This window comes from Trichechus manatus, unplaced genomic scaffold (assembly GCF_000243295.1).
Source record: "Trichechus manatus latirostris isolate Lorelei unplaced genomic scaffold, TriManLat1.0 scaffold00208, whole genome shotgun sequence".
Taxonomy (NCBI): Eukaryota; Metazoa; Chordata; class Mammalia; order Sirenia; family Trichechidae; genus Trichechus; species Trichechus manatus.
The window spans coordinates 3,020,071-3,040,323 of NW_004444144.1; the positions used below are offsets into that span (position 1 = coordinate 3,020,071).

The 20,253-nt window shown below is 39.1% G+C and overlaps 1 protein-coding gene across 1 annotated transcript in view; it reads right to left on the reverse strand.

The window, feature by feature from the left end:
- The window catches only part of DNAH6 (dynein axonemal heavy chain 6), a 349,864-nt gene that overhangs the window by 214,803 nt on the left and 114,808 nt on the right, over positions 1-20,253 (reverse strand). Inside the window, exons 19-22 of the mRNA XM_004388248.1 lie at positions 11,160-11,372; positions 10,376-10,468; positions 8,864-8,983; positions 6,634-6,814 (exon numbers count right to left, since the gene is read on the reverse strand). Coding sequence (XP_004388305.1) covers positions 6,634-6,814; positions 8,864-8,983; positions 10,376-10,468; positions 11,160-11,372 — 607 coding nt within the window. The remainder of the gene's footprint in view (positions 1-6,633; positions 6,815-8,863; positions 8,984-10,375; positions 10,469-11,159; positions 11,373-20,253) is intronic.

Below are 20,253 nucleotides of genomic sequence, written 5' to 3' on the forward strand. Positions count from 1 at the left end.
CTAGATGTCCCCTGAAAGCATGGTCCCTAGATCCCCAAGCCTGCTACTCTGTCCCTCGAAGTCTTTGACTGTATTCAGGATACTTCTTAGCTTTGGTTTTGTCCAGTTGTGCTGATTTCCCCTGTAGTGCGTGCTGCCCTTCCCCTCACCTAAGATAATTCATGTCTGCTATCTAGTGAATAACCCTCACCCTCCTTCCTCACCCTCGTAACCATCAAAGAATGTTTTCTTCTGTGTTTAAAACTTTTCTTGAGTTCTTATAATGGTGGTCTTATACAGTATTTGTCATTCTGTGACTGACTAAATTCACTCAGCATAATGCCCTCCAGATTCCTCCATGTTATGTTTCACGGCTTCTTCATTGTTCTTTATCATTTGGTAGTATGCCATTGTGTGGATATACCATAATTTGTTTATCCGTTTATCCGTTGATGGGTACCTAGGTTGTTTCCATCTCTTCACTATCGTGAACAGTGCTGCAATGAACATGGTGTGCATATATCTATGAGTGATGGTCCTTATTTCTCTAGGATATATTTTAAGGAGCGGGATTGCTGGACCGTATGGTACTCCTATTTCTAGCTTTTAAGGAAGTGCCAAATCGATTTTCAAAGTGGTTGTACCATTTTACATTCCCATCAACAGTGTATAAGTGTTCCACTCTCTCCATAACCTTTCCAGCATTTATTATTTTGTGTTTTTTGGATTAATGCTGTCCCTGTTGGGGTGAGATGATATCTCATTGCAGTTTTGATCTGCATTTCTCTAATGGCTAATGATCGTGAGCATTTCTTCATCTGTCTGCTAGCTACCTGAATATCTTCTTTGGCAAAGTGCCTGTTCATGTCCTTTGCCCATTTTTTAATTGGGTTATTTGTCTTTTTGTTGTTGAAGTGTTGCAGTATCTTGTAGATTTTAGAAATTAGACACCGATTGGATTTGTCCTAGTCTGTAGGTTGTCTTTTGACTCTTTTGGTGAAATCTTCTGATGAGCAAAAGTGTTTGATTTTTAGGAGCTCCCAGTTGTCTAGTCTCTCTTCTGGTGCTTTTGCATTGTTACTTATTGTTCCTATTCTGTTTATGCCATGTATTAGGGCTCCTAGTTCAATGAGCATCTTGGATAGATATCTTGTCATCTTTCGTGATGTCAGTGAAGTTTTCTGCCAACCAGTCTTCAACAATTCTCTCTTTATTTTCTGTTATTCCCTCCTGTTCTGGTACTCCAGTCGCTTATAGGTTATTTTCTCTTGATAGAGTCCCACGTAATTCTTAGAGGTTCTTCATTTTTTTAAATTCTTTTATCTGATTTTTCCTCAGATAAGTTGGTGTCAAGTGCTTTATCTTCAATCTCACAAACTCCAACTTCTACTGCCTCAATTCTGCTCCTATGACTTTCTATTGAGTTGTCTAATTCTGAAATTTTATTGTTAATCTTCTGGATTTCCGATTGCTGTCTGTCTATGGATTCTTGAAGCCTATCAAATTTATCATTATGCTCTTGAATAACCTTTTTAAGTTCCAGTACTGTTTTGTCTGTATGTTCTTCTGAATTCTCTGCATTTTGATGGATTTCCTTCCTAATATCTTAAAGAGATCTGTATATTCATCTTTTGTATTCTGCCTCTGGTAATTCCAAGAAATTCTCTTCCTCCAGAAAATTTATTGATTATTTTGGGAGCTTGCTGAAGCCATCATGTTCTGCCTCTTTATGTGATTTGATATTGACTGTTGTCTCTAAGCCATCAATAAGTTATTATAATTTTTTTATTTTTTATTTGCTTACTGTGTCCTAGCTTCTTGTTTTGTTTTGATATGCCCAAATAGGCTGCTCGTGTGCACTAGTTTGATTATTGGTGCCTTTGAAGCTCTAACATCCTGTTACCAGGTAGTTAGATCTGTTACTAAGTATGTGAGACCAGGAGTCCATTAAATTTTCTTGTATGGATTCAGCTCAGGTGTCCAGGTAGACAAGTGTGTGGTTCAGGCTGTCACCTACAGTCCTAGACAGGCATGGGTGATTGGTGTAGGCACCAGTATCTGGCTGCTGTAGGAGGTCACGTGCTGAGCAAGGCAGGTGACTGACAGCTGCCCCTGAGTGTCTGAAAGGAAAGCGTGTTTTTGCTCCCTAGAGTGAGTAGGTAGGTGAGTTTTACAGCTGGACTATGAGCACCCTACTCTGTTGGCTGTAAGGACTGGGGGGCACCATTTATTCTTGGACCCCTGTCACAGGTGGCTAGGTTGTGTGGGTGGAGCCATCAGTCCTCAAGCCCCTGATGTGGGCAGGTGAGGAGCCTGCTTAATGGGCAGAGCTGTGTCAAATGTCACAAACCTGCCGCTTTGCAGCTGAAACAGTTCAAGTTAGACTTCAGGTATATACCCTGTTGTACTGTGGTAGTCAGGGCTTACGCTATTGAAATGGTCCCACACAAGCCTGTGCAGGGGTGAAAGGCTGTGGACCCCTTAGGCCTGTGCCTAGGCAAAGGAGCTGTGCCAAGCCTTAGGTCCTGGGTTAGGGGAGCCAGCAGCTTTTTTTTTCCCTGTTTGTTAATTTGTTCCTTCTCCAAGGCCGGGAGAATGGCTCAGGTTGCCTTACAGATCCTACTTCCGGCCCAGGGGACTCAGCAATCGCTGAAGCCGGCCACGGCCCAGTGCGGAGTGGGGAGGTGGGAGGTAAATGGGAGAGAGGTTTTTCCTAAACGGAGTGATTTTTTTTTTTAATCCCCGCAGTAGGCCATGTGCAAGTACTTATCTTTAGCCGCCTGAGTGCTGCTTTTCACTGGTTTTGGCTGACCAAGTAGACTCTGCTGCTGGGCCTCTCCCAATGTGGAGAATGGCTCCGGAGTGCCACTGTAGCCTCACCGTGCACAAGAGCTGACCCACCCTGAAGGTTTTAGGCTTCCGCTGGGTCAAGTCTGGTAAGTCCTAGCTGCTTCTGAACCATCTCTCCCTCCCCCTACCACTCAGTCTGATTCCTCAACTTTGCCTTTGATGTTCAGGGCTCCTAGATAATTATATACAATTGATTCACTTGTTTCTTTCAGGTCTTTGTTGTAAGAGGGACCACAGAATGTGTCTGACTACTCTGCCATCTTGGCCCCGCCTCCCTATTTTTCTTTATAGCCTTATCATCACCTAAAATGATATATACAGGTCCACACTGTGAGGTATTTTCATGAGCACGATATGCTAATTTTTTTACAGCAACATGTAGAAGAGGATTGGCATGGCGGCGCATATGAGGGTGCCTCACAGGGGGAGGATGTGCTGGCAAACAAACGCAGAAGGCACAAGTTATTTGCGTAAAAATGCGGTAGGTTCATGTTGGGTCAAGTTTTGCTGTCAAATGAGTTTTGTCACCAATTTTACACACAAAATAACTTGTTTTCTGAACTTTTTTGAATTGCAGAAATGTGGATAAGGAGTTATGGATCTATACTTGTTTTTCATTGCCTGTTTTCCACAACACCTTTAGATTATCAACTCTATACAACTTGGGGGTTTGTTTTGTTCACCATTGCATCTAAACCGCCAAGAACAGAACCTGGCACACAGTAGGCACTCAAATATTTTCGAACCAATGAATTCAACGAACAGAAAGAGCCCAATGAATATTTATTGGATGAATGAATAGTCAGGTTTCTTTGTTAATGCAGGCTCTGGAGACACAGCCTAGGTTAGAACCCATCTCCACCACCTAGTAGCCATCAGATCCTATGTAAGTTGTTTAATCCCTCTAAATCTTGGCATTCTCATTTGGAAAACTGGAATAATAATAACATCTTCCTCTCTGACAGAAACAGCTACTAATAGAAAACAGTGGAGCAAGAACTATAAGATCCCCAAGGACACAAAGTATAAGCCAATGATACATCTGGCCCAACAGTCCTTCAAATGTGAAGGCTAGACAAGTAGTTATTAACATGTAAGATCTAAAAGAATATTCTTCCATAAACTTACTAAATTCATTTTATTGCTTTTTTTTGAACTGCATACTGAAGTACTTAGGGATAAATATCATGATATCTGTAATTTACTTTAACATAGTTCTGAACATAAAAATATAAAGTGGATTAAAAAATGGCGGCCAGAAAGTAAAGAGAGCAAACATATATAATTCTTTCTGGTCCTGTAAAAGAGGCAAAGAAAATGAAGAGAGATATAGAGTTATGGAAGGATTTTTAAAAGTGTTAGCGGACATTCTAGGGCCTTTTGATCGATAGGCTCATGGAAACAACTAAAGAGAAAAGGAGAAAGTGAAGAAGAAGAAAAGGAATAAACTGCAGTAGCAAAGTCCTTAAGTTGAGTGACAGAGGATAGAATACAGAGCCTAAGTGGAGGAGCTGGCTTTTGCTAAAAGAAGGGATAATTCTTTCACTGATAACAGAGGAAGGCAGGGAATATAGAGGGGTAAAAATGCTGGTAAGTTAATAAATTTAGTGATGGAAAGATAGGGAGTTCCCATCTGTTTTCTCAATGAAAAAGCAAGTTCCTCAGAAGTGAGTGGTACCACAAGTTTGAGGAGGGGATGGTGAGAAATGATTGTCTTGGAGAGTTGAGCAAACTTAACTAGAGAAATGCAGTAGGCTTGCCAGACAGTGTTGCATACCTATTTGAGAAGTGGGGTCATGAGTTTAAAGTGAGACCCATTAGGTGGTACAAACAGTTAACACACTTGACTGCTAACTGAAAGGCTGGAGGTTCAAGTCCACCCAGAGGCGCTTCAGAAGAAACGTCTGGTGATCTATTTCTGAAAAATCAGCCATTGAAAACCCAACGGGTGACAGTTCTACTCTGACACACAAAGGGTCACCATGAGTCAGAGTAGACTTGACGGCAACTGCTATTTTTGGTGTGATTTCTTTCCGCAACATTCAGCTTTCTGTGCAGGTGAGGAGTTGTGGATAATGGGTTTACCTAAAATTAAGGTTTTGGTAGATAAAATGATGAAAAAAAGTGTTAAGAGTGTTTATAGGGGAGCGATTACAATAATGGATGACAGAATCTTTTCTGGGTAAAGAGCGAAGTGGGAACATGAGGGAGGTGTTGGATGCGCAGATTCATGGATTGAAGGTTTCTATGAAGTCAAAGCAGAGAACACCAGAAAGATGTTTACCTGTGTGTTATGAATTATGCAAAGGCATTTGACTGTGTGGATCATAACAAATTATGGATAACATTGCGAAGAATGAGAATTCCAGAACACTTAATTGTGCTCATGAGGAACCTGTACATAGATCAAGAGGCAGTCGTTCGAACATAACAAGGACATACTGCATGGCTTAAAGTCAGGAAAGGTGTGCATCAGGTTTGTATCCTTTCACCATACTTATTCAATCTGTATGCTGAGCAAATAATTTGAGAAGCTGGATGATATGAAGAAGAATGGGGCATCAGGATTGGAGGAAGACTCATTAACAACCTGCCAACATGCAGATAACACAGCCTTGCCTGGTGAAAGTGAAGAGGACTTGAAGCACTTATTGATGAAGGTCAAAGACTATAACCTTCACTATGGATTCCAGCTTAACATAAAGAAAACAAAAATCCTCATACCTGGACCAATAAGCAACATCATGATAAATGGAGAAAAAAGTGAAGTTATCAAGGATTTCATTTTACTTGGATCCACAATCAACACCCATGGAAGCAGCAGTCAGGAAATCAGATGACTCATTGCATTGGGCAAATCTGCTGCAAAAGACCTCTTTAAAGTGTTAAAAAGCAAAGATGTCTCCTTGAAGACTAAGGTGCACCTGACCCAAGCCACGGTGTTTTCAATCACCTCGTATGCATTCGAAAGCTGGACAATGAATAAGGAAGATGGAAGAAGAATTGATGCCTTTGAATTATGGTGTTGGCAAAGAAGATTGAATATACCACCGACTGCTAAAACAACGAACAAATCTGTTTTGGAAGAAGTACAGCCAGAATGCTCCTTAGAAGCAAGGATGGTGAGACTTTGTCTCATGCACTTTGGACATGTTATCAGGAGAGATCAGTCCCTGGAGAAGGACATCATGCTTGGTAAAGTAGAGGGTCAGCGAAAAGAGGAAGATCCTCAATGAGATGGAGTGACACAGCGGCTGCAACAATGAGGTCAAGCATAACAACGATTGTGAAGATGGTGCAGGACCCGGCAGTGTTCCGTTCAGTTGTACGTAGGGTCACTATGAGTCAGAACCGACTCGATGGCACCTAACAACAACAACAACAGAAAGTCAAATGATTGTTCTCTCACAGTACTTGAGCACGTGAACTCGGAAGATGGAAGATGGGACTCATAGAGGAAACTCTCAACAAAGAATCTCACTTCAGTTGTTTTCTATATTTATGAATTCATGGGAAATAAAACAAGGAGTTAGGAAATCTGTTTTAGAAGTAGTTCAGCAGATGTAAAACAACTGGAGAATAATTTCAAGATGGGGAAGATATACTGTCTGAGGTTTCTTTTAGTCTTTGTAACAAGTGATAAAGATAAAATGATAATAAAGTGGCATTGATCTGCTAAGATCCAGAAATCTATGCAAGAACATCCCAAGGCTGGTTATGATTCTTTTAGTAATCCACTCATACTTTCCTATTTGGTACTTCATATGACCATATGGTGTACATGTGTAAAATTTTGTTTTATACCTGGTTGAGTAGCTGCTCGAAGAGCATTAGGCAGCCGGTTCACCTTCCTCATAATTTCTTTCCATGACTTATCCACCTGAAGGAACATTTTGGCCTCTGCAGGCAACTGCCTCTGAATATCTGGAGCATTGAAAATACTTTCTAAGTAGAGCCAGTTTCTCTGACAGTTCAGCCACTCTTCCTAGGAGAAAAATATGGACATTATCAGATTTTAGCCCCCAACTTCAAAACATATAGTTACATTAAACACAATTATCTGGGGAGTCACTGTAATTTTTCTTTGGGGACTGTTATATGGCTCCTCACAGGTTCTTTGGAATGAAATCTCCTTAAAGGGTCTAAGACTACCTCAGCCTGATTTCACTCCAGTCTCCACTGAGTAGAGTTATAATGAGTCTGCTTTGTGGTAACCAGAATGCAACCAGAGAAACATGATTAAAAAACCCAGAGGAGACATTCTAGAGGGAGGCAAAATGCCTACTTAATGAGATCTGAGGGGTTAAGGAAACGGTGAGTTTAGTGGTTATTTCCAAACTTATAAAGGATTATCATGAGGAAAGTTTTGATTTTTTTCCTTCAATTATTCTACATTCTTCTTTCTCCCTTTTTTTGGAAAGAAATTTCTAAAGATTAAATACTTTTTAAAAGAAATATGATTCATTTTGTTTAATCATAAAGATAAATCCTGATAGTGAAGGAACACGTAAGAAACACAGACGACTGGGAGGAAGAAGGTCACTCACTGCCCCTCCTCTTAGAGACAATCACTGTTCATTAAAGAAACCAGAAATGCAGTCTCAGAATTAACATCCCTAGAGCTGACGTTTCCTCTGTGCCTCCTGCCATTGTACATCTAAGTCCAGATCCAAGAAACAGTTCCTCACATTTCTCTTTAGATTTTGGAGTATCGTCTAAGCCTCTATGTCATAAACACTCCCTGATTTACCTCAGGTCTCACACTTTCTTACAGTTAAGTCCTTAGGTCCCCACTATTCAGTACAGACTTCTAAGGATCGTCTTTGAAAATATATTCTTTAACTTTGATCTGTAGTTCCTCCCAGCACAGGGCTCAGCCATCAGTCCAAAAAGCTGGACAGGGGTCAGATAATATGGTTTTCATTGAATAGGGTAGATTCCTAAAAAAGCTCTTTATGAAAATAAAGTTGGAAGCAATTATCTTTTCCCATTTACTGCCTTTATAATTTCACAGATAACTTTCCATATTAGAATATATAGGAACTTAAAATGTAATTAAATCAAGCTAAAAATCTGAAGTCTAAGAAAGATTGGATAGGAATAATCTGAGATCAGTGCAAGTGGGTTCTTTTCTTTGTTTTTGTTTGTTTGTTTTACTGTGATAGAATCTCAGGTGAAATATGATAAAAGGAAGGTATGTACCACAAGGAAGAGTTCTGAGGAGACTTCAAGCAACAGTGAGTGCTTTTCCAGTAGATATAATGTTGTGGTGGCAAGTCTCTTAAGGTGGCCCCCAAGATTGAGTGTTCACACCCTTGTGATCCTCTTCTCTTGAATGTGGGCACCACCTGTGACTTGTTTCTAGCCATAAGAACATGGCAAAGGTAATGGGATATACGTGTTACATGTATATGACTATGTTCCATAAGACTGTAACTCCCATCTTGCCAGGAGACACTCTCTTCCTTGCTGGATTGATGAAGCAAGTGGTCATGTTGAGGAAATCCACATGGCAAACAACTGCAGGCAGCCTCTAGGAGCTGAGGATGGCCTCTAGCTAATAGCCATCAAGAAATTGAAGGCCTTAGTCCTACAGCTACAAGGAAATGAATTCTGCCAACAACTTCTCCCAGTTGCGCCTCTGATCAGAACCCAGTTCTGGCTGATACCATGATTGCAGCTTTGTGAGACCCTAAGCAGAGGACTGAGTTAAGCCATGCCCCAACTCCTGACCTACAGAAACTGCAAGATGATAAATGTTTGTTGTTTTAAGCCACTAAGCTTGTGGTAATTTGTTAGATAGCAATAGATAACTAATACAGGGGTAATGGTAATAACATTAAGCTCTACCATCATGTAAACAAAAGCTCACTATATCTGCATTTTCCTTACATTTAGAACATAATAAAATGTCAACAATTAGATGTTACAATTCTAAATTATATTGTATTTACATGATAAACCAAATGATTTCTCAAGATTTTTGTGGTTCTCCAATTCTGTAAGTCTATGAATTAAAATTATCCTTACTCACCAGTGTTTGATTAAATAAAGCGAGTTGTTTCTGCCACTCATCCACTCGAGTTTTTAGTGGACCCACATAACGTGATGAGGCAATGGTTGCAATGTTGATGGTGCTGTCATCAAGAAGCACCTTTAAAGAAAGGAGAAGAAAATACATGCAACACCATGTGTTTCTGCTCTCAGTCATAACTATGGATATTTGGTCCCAAGAATCCATTTAAAAGCTAACTTTTTGAATGAAGAGCTTAGATCCACCTACTGTTTCCTACTCATCCACTTCCCCTCATTATCCCCTTCACTGTGGCTTACAACCCACTATGATGTCTCTCAAAGATCACCAAGGGACTTCTGATTGCCAAATCTCTGCTGCTCCTGTCATCATTAATGGCTCAAATTTCTGTTTGGTTCTGCACCCTTCTTCTCTCTCCCCTACTATTAGGTAACTGCTCTTACATCATTTGGTCACCTTGGGCTTCATGTCTCAGAGTATCCTATATGTGCAAAATTAGATGTATTCCATCCCATGAAATATCCCTTTCCCTCAACTAGTTTATGGACAAGGGAAAATGAACAGATTCAAATCAAGCTCTGAATGGCTACAGATAATGCTCCCTTCACTCCCGTGCCCTACTACTCCCCCTTACTCCACAGCAACTCCCACAAAACGTGTATTTTTTAAAATGTGTTTGTTCATCTAAAAGATTTTAATTGTTCTGTTTAAATTATAAGCTTTCTGAGAGCAGAAATCCCATCATACGGCAACAATTGACCTCATATTGACTGACCTTCACCTTGGGTCTGCTCTCCCATCAATTGCCCAGAGTGATGTCTGGTCTCACTCTTCCAAACTACACTTGGTAAAGCTGTTTCATTTCCAATTCGGTCTGGGCACACCCTACTAGGCCAGGGCTTTGCCTTCTAAGTTGGGCCATAAGATTCAGCTCCCTCTACTAAACAAATGTGCCTTTATACATTCTTAAGTCACTAAGAATATTCCAAACATACGGATTAAATTATCTTCTTTTGTGGTTCATAGAGCATGGCCATCTCTTGTAATCTCAATAAATTAAAGTGAATTTAGCTTCTTAGTGTACTGTAAACCTGGCTTGTTTACTCATGCTTCTTTGCCTTACTTAAATGGTTTGAAATGCCCTCCATTCTCTTCTATGTCAACCAAACCCCATCTTATCTTTAAGGTCCAACTTGTCTCGACTGGACCAAGAAGGATTCTTGGATCACTTCAACCATCACTGATCTCTTTGCTTTTCTAAATTCAATAGTTATGAACTATAGGATTACAGCTCTTACACATATATATCAATTTTATTGCTTTGCTAAATATTTCATTCAATTGAATGAAATAATTCATATTAATTATATCATATTCGTATCTTGCCTTCTCAATTAAGTTTTTTATTTTGTGACTTCCACATTTCATACTTCATCAGAATCTTTTACAGAAGATTAGGATTAGATATGGCCAGAACCTTTATGTCAAGTTTTTATTAACCCAGTTACCTACCTGTATGTCGTCTGTGCCACCCAGGATAAATACATCTTTGGAGTCACGGTGAGGCAGAATGACAAATTCGGTTGTTTTCCAAGAATCCTCCACCTTAGAAACAATCCAATTCTTAGGATATCTAAATTCATTTTTTGTTTAGGCAGTCAATAAACGTTCAATAAAATAAATGAAAACTCCATAATTACATCATTCTCTTCCTTACTGTCCTTAAAATTCTTAAAATCCTTTTCTTGGTTAGATGACAGTGATTTGCTTAATTTTATTTAACTAATGTTAATACATATAGGTGACTTGTGATACTTCAATGTGTTATTTACCATCATTTTATGCTTTAACTAAAAGGAAGAAACTTCCATTTAGGCATGCAATCTATAGCTGTATGTATATTTTCAAGGTGATGAGGTAGTTTGTGAAGAGGCAGTGAAATCTTAATGCCTTTCAAAGAATTCACACAGTTAGTCTTCTCTGGTAGTTGGGAAGATAATTTATTTTGATTCGAAAGATCTCCCTTGCTTTGTGGGACTTTACATGAGTAGACAATTTCAAAACTTGTTGCCATCAAGTTTTTATTGGGCTATAGGCTAAGCAGAAAGAGGAGATTTATAGAGGTGATAATCATCATGGTAATAAACGTAACCAAATAATAGAAGGATGAATGACGAGAGGGTGAAAGCTGCAACATTAAAAATCCATCTAGATACTGAAAAGTTGACAATCTTCATTCTGATTCTGAAAATCTTTACATTCCATAATAATCAGAATATATATTTTTCAGACTTACCTTTTTAAGAATTGTTTCTAAGGCAGCTTCTCCAGAAGCCTGTCCAGAAATGTCCTGGAGTTCTTGGCCAAAGTCAAAAACATGCAACTCAGAGAGCCTCTCCAAGGTTAGTGGAATTTCAAGGTCCACTAGGGTGGCATCAACTGTTTGTTCAATAGCTGCCCAATGTCTAGGCTTCAAAGTTGGGTTCCTCAAGTTAATGATAACTGGCAGCTGGAAAACAAACACTCTCAGAAACACCATGCTTTTTGTCTTAAAAACAGTCCTAGGTTTCTGGTTGCAACTTGAGGATGTAGAAAGCTAGAAAGAATGTCAGTTCCATTGTTACACCAAAGAAAAATCTGGACAAACTGAAAATTAGTGACTTCTCTTGAACCCATTAGAGAACAGAGGTTTCAGGGCAACCAATTAACCCCAAATTTGAGGAAAAACAAGTCCTAAGAATTTGCCAACCTGGGGAAGACACTGGGATGCCATATAAGCTAGTAACATTATTCAGCTAAATTTTTTTTTCTTGTACTTTAGATGAAGGTTTACAGAAAAAACAGTTAGTACACATTGTTTTATGACATTGGTTAACAAACCCAGACATGTGAACACTCTTTCTTCTCAACATTGGGTTCCCTATTACCAGCTTTCCTGTCCCCTCCTGCCTTCTAGTCCTTGCCCCTGGGCTGGTGTGCCCCTTTAGTCTCGTTTTGTTTTATGGACCTGTCTAATCTTTGGCTGAGGGGTGAACCTTGGGAGTGACTTCATTACTGAGCTAAAAGCGTGTCAGGAGGTCACCTAAATTTTTTAAAAAATAAATTGCTAAAGAAAGAGTGTGGGGTAGTATGAGAATGTGGAGTCCCTGGGGCCACAGATATAGAGATGTTTACAGGGAAAATTGGGGACAATCCTAAGAAAGCTTCCCTTTTAGTGTTGGCTGTGGGAGGAACAGTAGCCACTACTATAACTCTAACCAGATGCATCTCCTCTAGCTTCCTTATGGAACAAAAGCCCTAACATAAGGGGAAAGGGCAACAAAAGCTCTTCCTTTAGGGCACTGGTGATATCTTGTTGCAGTTGGAGAAATGAAACAGGAAAAAAAAAGCTCTAGTTCTGGAGGAAGGGCAGAAATACATACTAGGCTCAGCACTATAACTGGAGAAGGAGTAGGAGCACCTGTGAAGGTCAGATCTCTGAAACCCAGGATCACAGTGCCTTAAGCGTATTAAGAGGCCTAACAACAACATCAGGGAATTCCTCTCCCCACCTCTCCCACCAGGCTAAGAAATGTTGAGTAAAAATAACAGTGAAATGTAGCTTGGAAAGCGGCAAGATACAGATTCTCTATGGGATACAGCACAAAGGGAGTACCCAAAGTCAGAGGGGAAAGAGAAATTGAGAAAATAATCTTTAGTAAACCAGCCCAAAAGCTAAACACAAGCTATCGCTAGAGAAATGTGAAGCTTTTGGTGCACTTAGGTTAATCACAGCAACAAAAATCCTAGCCCAACTCCTAATTAGATTCAATACAACATGCTACACTAAAAGCCAAACAGAAGGAAAGGCATGCTCATCTCCAAGCATAAAAATTATTTATCTCCATATCTGCTGTATTACTTAAGATGCCTGGCTTTCAACCAAAAAATTAAGGAGGCATACAAAAAGGCAAGAAAAACACACACTCAAGAAACAAAACAATCAGAACCAGGCTCAGATATGACACACACGTTGGAACTAACAAAAAATTTAAAATAACTATGATTAATATGTTAAAGGCTCAAATGGAAAAGGTAGACAATATGCAAGATCAGATAGGTAATTTCAACAGACAGAATAGAAATTATGAGAATAAAACAGAAATGCTAGAAATTAAAAAGACCATGAGGGATAAAACAATGCCTTTGATGAGTTTGACACAACTGAGTAAAGAACGAGTAAAACTTGAAGATAGATGAGTAGAAATTCCCCAAACTGACACACAAAGAGGAAAAAGAGTGAAGAGAAGGAAAATAAACAAACAAACAAAAAAACCATGTGATAGGAATCCTAGAAGGAGAAGTGAGAGAGAACAGGGCAGAGAAAAATAATTGCAAAGTTGTTCAAATTAGAGATAGACTCTAAATCACATATCTAAGAAACTTAAAGTACAGTCAAACAACACCACTACACCTAAGCATATCATATTGTTGTTGTTGTTAGTTGCCATCAAGTTGGCCCCCAACCCATGGCAACTCTATGCATATGAGATCAGACCATTGTAATCCATAGGGTTTTCACTGACTAATTTTGGAAGTGCTTTGTTGGGCCTTTCTTCCTAGTTCGTCTCAGTCTAGCTCTGCTGAAACCTGTTCAGCATAAGAGCAACATGCAAGTCTCCATTCACAGACGAGTGGTGGCTGCACTTGAAGACCACTAGCTGGGAACTGAACCTGGGTCTCCTGCATAGTAGGCAAGAATTATATTATTGAACCACCACTGCCCTCTGCCTATCATATCAAACTGAAGAAAACCAAACCAAAGAGAAAATCTTGAAGGCAGTCAGAAAAAAACGACACATTATCTAAAAAAGAACAAGGATAAGAACTACAACAAACTTCTTGTCAGGAACTATGCAAGCAAGAAGATAATAAAACCACACTGTCAAGCTGCTGAAAGAAAAGAAAAAACACAAACTGTCATCCCAGAATTATATACCCAGTGAAAATACCATTCAAAAATTAAGAATAAATGAAGACTTTCTCAACACAAAATCTGAAGGAATTCATTGTTGATAGATGTACTTTTTAAGAAGGAAGCTCTTTAGACAGAATGAATATGCTAGGAGTCAGAAACTTAGATATAGACAAAGAAATGGAGAACACTGGAAATGGAGTCAATTAAGGTAAAATAAAATTTGTTTTCTTTCCTATTTTTAATTGCTTTAAAAGATAACTATCTAAAGCAAAAATAGTAATAATATGTTGGGCTTATAAGTAAAATATATGATAACACAAAGGATGAAAGAGAGGAATTGGGAACATACTATAAGAAGGCCTTTACTGTATACATGAAGGCTTTGGTACAAAACAGGGCTCCAGAAATTGATGGAATACGAATTCAGATACTTCAACAAACTGATGCAATGCTGGAAGTGCATAATCGTGTCAAGAAATTTGGAAGACAGCTACCTGTCCAATCAAATGGAAGAGATCCATATTTGTGCCCATTCCAAAAAAAAAGCAATCAAAAGGGATGCAGAAATTATCAAATAATATCATTAGTATCACAGGAAAACAAAATTTTGCTGAAGATAATTAAAAAATGGCTGCAGTTGTAAATCAACAGGGAACTGCCAGAAGTTCAAACCAGATTCAGAAGAGGACCTGGAATGAGAGATATCATTATTGATGTCAGGTAGATCTTGGCCAAAAGCAGAGAATACCAGAAAGATTTTTACCTGTGTTTTATTGACTACATGAAGGCATTCGACTGTGTGGATCATAACAAATTATGGATAACATTACAAAGAATGGGAATTCCAGAACACTTAATTGTACTTATGTGGAACCTGTACATGGATCAAGAGGTAGTCGTTCAAACAGATTAAGGTGATACTGTGTGGTTTAAAATTGGAAAAGGTGTGTGGCAGGGTTGTATCCTTTCATCTTATTCAGTCTGTATGCTAAACAAATATTCTGAGAAGCTAAGCCACACAAAGAAGAACACAGCATCAGGATTGGAGGAAGACTCATTAACAATCTCTGATATGCAGATGACACAACCTTGCTTGCTGAAAATGAAGAGGACTTGAAGCACTTACTGATGAAGGTCAAAGACTACAGCCTTCCCTATGGATTACACCTGAATGTGAATAAAATGAAAATCTGCACAACTAGACCAAGAAACAACATCATGATAAATGGAGAAAAAAATCAAAGTTGTCAACAATTTCATTCTACTTGGATTCCATAGAAGCAGCAGTCAAAAATCAAATGATGTATTGCATCAGGCAAATCTGCTGCAAAAAATCTCCTTAAAATTTTAAAAAGCAAAGATGTCACTTTGATGACTAATGTGCACCTGACCCAAGCCATTGTCTTTTTAATCACCTCATCTGTATGCTAAAGCTGGACAATGAAAAAGGAAGACAGAAGAATTCATGCATTTGAATTGTCGTGTTGGTAAAGAATATTGAATTTACCACAGAGTGCCCCCCCACCAAAAAAAAGAACAAATCAGTCTTAGAAGAAATACAACTAGAATGCTCCTTAGAAGTGAGGATGGCAAGACTTCAGCTCACTTACTTTGGACATGTCATCTGGAAAGACCAGTCACTAGAAAAGGACATCATGTTTGGTAAAGGGTCAATGAAAACTATGGAAACCCTCAATGAGATTGATTGACACAATAGCCACAACAATGCATTCAAACATACCAATGATCATGAAGATGGTACAGTCTAGGGACCATTATGTTCTGTTATACATAAGGTCACCATCAGTTGAAGCTGACTCTATGGCAATTAACTATACCAACAACCCTACAAACAAAGCAGTATAATATTATTTGAAGGTTGATTAGATTAATTGGAAATCTATGTTTGAAACCTAGGGTGATGATGCTGTTAGCTGCCATCGAGTCAGCCCCTGACTCATGGCAACCCATGTTTCACAGAGTAGGACTGCTCCATATGGTTTTCTTGGCTGTAATCTTTATGGAAGTAGCTTGCCAGGCCTTTCTTCTACGGAGCCACTGGGTGGGTTTGAACCACCAGTCTTTAGGTTAGCAGCTGACTGAAAACCACTTGTGTCACCCAGGCTCTACAAACCTAGCATAACTACTAAAAATTGTTTTGAAAGAGGTATGAATAATAATCTCAATAAAAGAGATAAAATGGAATCATAAAACATATGTAATAAAGGCAAAGGAAGGCGGAAAAAAAAAGAAACAAAGGACAAATGGAATAAACAGAAAACAGCTAGCAAAATGGTAGATGTTAATCCACTCCTATCAATAATGAATTTAAACATGAATGGTCTAAACATACCATTTAAAAGACTAAGATTGTCACATTAGATAAAAAGTAGGAACCTATTATATGCTAAGAAATCCACTTTAAATATAAACACATAGATACGCTAAAAAGCAAAAAGATTGAGAAAAAATGTCATGCAAACACCCCCTTACCCCCCTAAATAGTTGGAGTAGCTAATTAATTTCAGACAATGTAGACTTCAGAATAAGGAATCTTATCAGAAGTAAAGTAGGACATTACATAAATGATAAAGAGGCCACTTCTCCAAGAAGAAATAACAATACTAAATGCTCATGTACCTAAAAACAGAACATCAAAATAAATGAAGCTCCATCTTCTTGAGGTGACCGTATCTTCATATATTATTCAGAATTTTTCTGTACGGAAAACATGTCTATTCTATTATTTATTTAGGCATTTATTTGTATCAGTATGAACTCGTGGATATTTATTTTATAATTTGTGTAATAATCCAATACTATGTTCTTTATTTTTTGCTCAAACCATTCCAGCTTTGGTCATTGAGAGGTTTTTCAGTTGATTCCTGGGTCCCTTTAACATACCCCTACCATTTTGTGTTTTGACCACTTCTTTACTTTCTGGCACTACAAGTTGCTCCAGGCTTATTGTCTTAGTCATCTAGTGCTGCTGTAACAGAAATACCACAAGTGGATGACTTTAACAAAGAAAAATTCATTTTCTCACAGTCTAGTAGGCTAGAAGTCCAAATTCAGGGTGTCAGCTCCAGGGGAAGGCTTTCTCTGTCGGCTCTGGAGGAAGGTCTTTGTCATCAGTCTTCCCTTGGACTAGGAGCTTCTCCGCCCAGGAACCCCGGTACCAAAGGACGCACTCTGCTCTCGGCATCGCTTTCTTGGTGTTATGAGGTCTCCAACTCTCTGCTTGCTTCCCTTTCCTTTTATCTCTTGTAAAATAAAAGGTGGTGCAGGCCACACCCCAGGGAAACTCCCTTTACATTGGATTGGGGATGTGACCTTAGTAAGGGTATTACAATCCCATCCTAACCCTCTTTAACATAAAATTACAATCACAAAATGGAGGGCAACCACACAATACGGAGAATCATGGCCTAACCAAGTTGACACATATTTTTGGGGGACACAATTCAATCCATGACACTAATCTAGTATATTTTCTGCTCCATCCCTAGAAGCAGTCATTTCTACAAAGATTCTTGATTCCTTTTACTGGAGAATGGTATTAAGAACCAAGTTCTACTTAACAATAACAACAAAAGCAAATCTATTGATTCATGTAACAACATAGAAGGATCTATTTTTACATATATAGAAGCTTCATTCTAATTCACAGAGTTGTGCAACAATCAATACTATCTAATTTTAGAACATTTTCATCACCCCAGAATGAAACCCCATACCCATAAGCAGTCACTCCTTGTGACTGTTGGTTTTATATGTCAACTTGTCTAGGCTATAGTACATAGTTATTTAAACAAACACTAATGTAGGTGTTACTGAGAAAGTACTTTGTGGATATGGTTAACATCTATAATCAGTTGACTTTAAGTGGAGATTATCCTCAGTGATGTGAGTGGGCCCAATTCAATCAGCTGAAGGTCTTAAGAGCAAAGACTAAGACTTCCCAGAGAAGAAGAAATTCTGCCTGAAGACTACAGTATTGATTACTACCTGAGTTTCCAGCCTGCTGACCTGCGCTACATATTTTGTACTTGCCATCCAATTTCTTAAAATCTCTCTCTCTCTCTACACACACAGACACACACACATCATTTTCTAGTGATTCTGTTTCTCTGGAGAACCCTGAATGATACAGATTTTGGTACCAGGAAGTGGGGTACTACTGTAACAAATATCTAAAAATGTGGAAGTGGCTTTGGAATAGGGTAATGGTAGAGGCTGGAAGAATTTTGAGACATGATAGAAAAAGCCTATATTACATTGAAGAGACTATTGACAAAAACATAGATATTAAAGGCAATTCTCTGAGTGAGAACTCAGAGAGAAATGAGAAAAACTACAAGGAAAGCTTCTATTATCTTAGAAAATACATACATTGTCATGGACAGAACATTGGTAGAAATATGAATATTAAAGCTGTTTCTGGAAAGGTCTCAGAAACTAATGATGAATATGTTATTAGTTCCCAGGGGAAAGGCAGAAAACTTGGCTGAATTGTGTTCTGTTAGGGTGAAAGTAGAACTTGTATGTGATGAACTTAGATATTAGCTGAAGAGATTTGTAAGGAAAGTGTGGAAGGTATGGACTGGTTTCTCCTCACTGCTTATAGTGAAATGTGAGAAGAAAGAGATAAATTGAAGAGGGAACTGTTAAGCAAAAAGGAACCAGCACTTGATGATTTGGAAAATTATTAGCCTATACAGATATTAAACGATGCAGCAAGCATCAAAAGTAGATTGAAGGAATACACAGAGTCACTATACCAAAAAGAACTGGTAGATGTTCAACCATTTCAGGATGCAGCATATGATCAGGAACCGACAGTACTGAAGAAAGAGGTCCACGCTGCACTGAAAGCACTGGAGAAAGACAAGGCTCCAGGAATTGATGGAATACCAACTGAGATGTTATCAACGAACAGATGCAGCACTGAAAGTGCTCACTTCTTTAGAAATTTGGAAAACAGCCACCTGGCCAACAGATTGGAAGAGATCCATATTTAAGCCTATTCCAAAGAAAGATGATCCAACTGAATGTGGAAATTATCGAACAATATCATTAGTATCACACGCAAGTAAAATTTTACTGAAGATCATTCAGAAGCGGCTGCAGCAGTACATCAACAAGGAACTGCCAGAAGTTCAAGCAGGATTCAGAAGAGGATGTGGAAGCAGGATATCATTGCTGATGTCAGATGGATCCTGGCTGAAAGCAGAGAATACCAGAAAAATGTTTACCTGTGTTTTACTGACTATGCAAAGGCATTTGACTGTGTGGATCATACCAAATAATAGATAACATTGCAAAAAAACGGAATTCCAAACTTTGGTGAAGGGTAAGACAGTGCACAATATTGGGGAAGCCAGCACAACTTGTATAAGGTCATGGAAGCTCCAGAGACACATCCAAACTCCCTGAGGGACCGAATTACTGGGCTGAAGGCTGTGGGGACCATGGTCTCGGGGAACTTCTAGCTCAATTGGCATAACATAGTTTATAAAGAAAGTGTTCTACATTCTACTTTGGCAAGTAGGGCATGGGGTCTTAAGAGCATGTGAGAGGCCATCTAAGATACTCCACTTGTCTCACCCCTTTGGGAGTAAGGGAGAATGAAGAAAACTAAAGACACAAGGGAAAGATTAGTCCAAAGGACTAACGGACTGCAACTACCACAGCCTCCACCAGACTGAGTCCAGTACAACTAGATGGTGCCCGGCTACCACCACTGACTGCTCTGACAGGGATCACAATAGAGGGTCCTGGACAGAGCTGGAGAAAAATCTAGAACAAAATTCTAACCTGCAAAAAAAGACTAAACTGGCCAGACAGAGACTGGAGAAACCCCGAAGAGTATGACCCCTGGACACCCCTTTAGCTCAGTGTCATGGATTGAATTGTGTCCCCCCAAAATATCTGTCAACTTGGCTAGGTCATGATTCCCAGTATTGTAATCTGATGTGATTTCCTTATGTGTTTTAAACTCTATCTCTGTGATGAGGTTATATGTGATTTCCCTATGTGTTGTAAACTCTATCACTATGATGAAGTTATACTGATGAGGTCTACAAGATTGGATAGTGTTTTAAGTCAATCTCCTTTGAAATATAAAAGCGAGAAGTGAGCAGAGACACATGGGAACCTCATACCACCAAGAAAGCAGTGCCGGTAGCAGAGCGCATCCTTTGGACCTGAGGTTCCTGGGCAGAGAAGCTCCCAGACCAAGGGAAGATTGATGACACAGACCTTCCTCCAGAGCCAACAGAGAGAGTGTTCCCTTGGAGGTGACACCCTGAATTTGGACTTGTAGCCTACTGGACTGTGAGAGAATAAACTTCTCTTTGTTAAAGCCATCTGTCTGTGGTATTTCTGTTATAGCAGCACTAGATAACTAAGACACTCAGTAATGAAATTACTC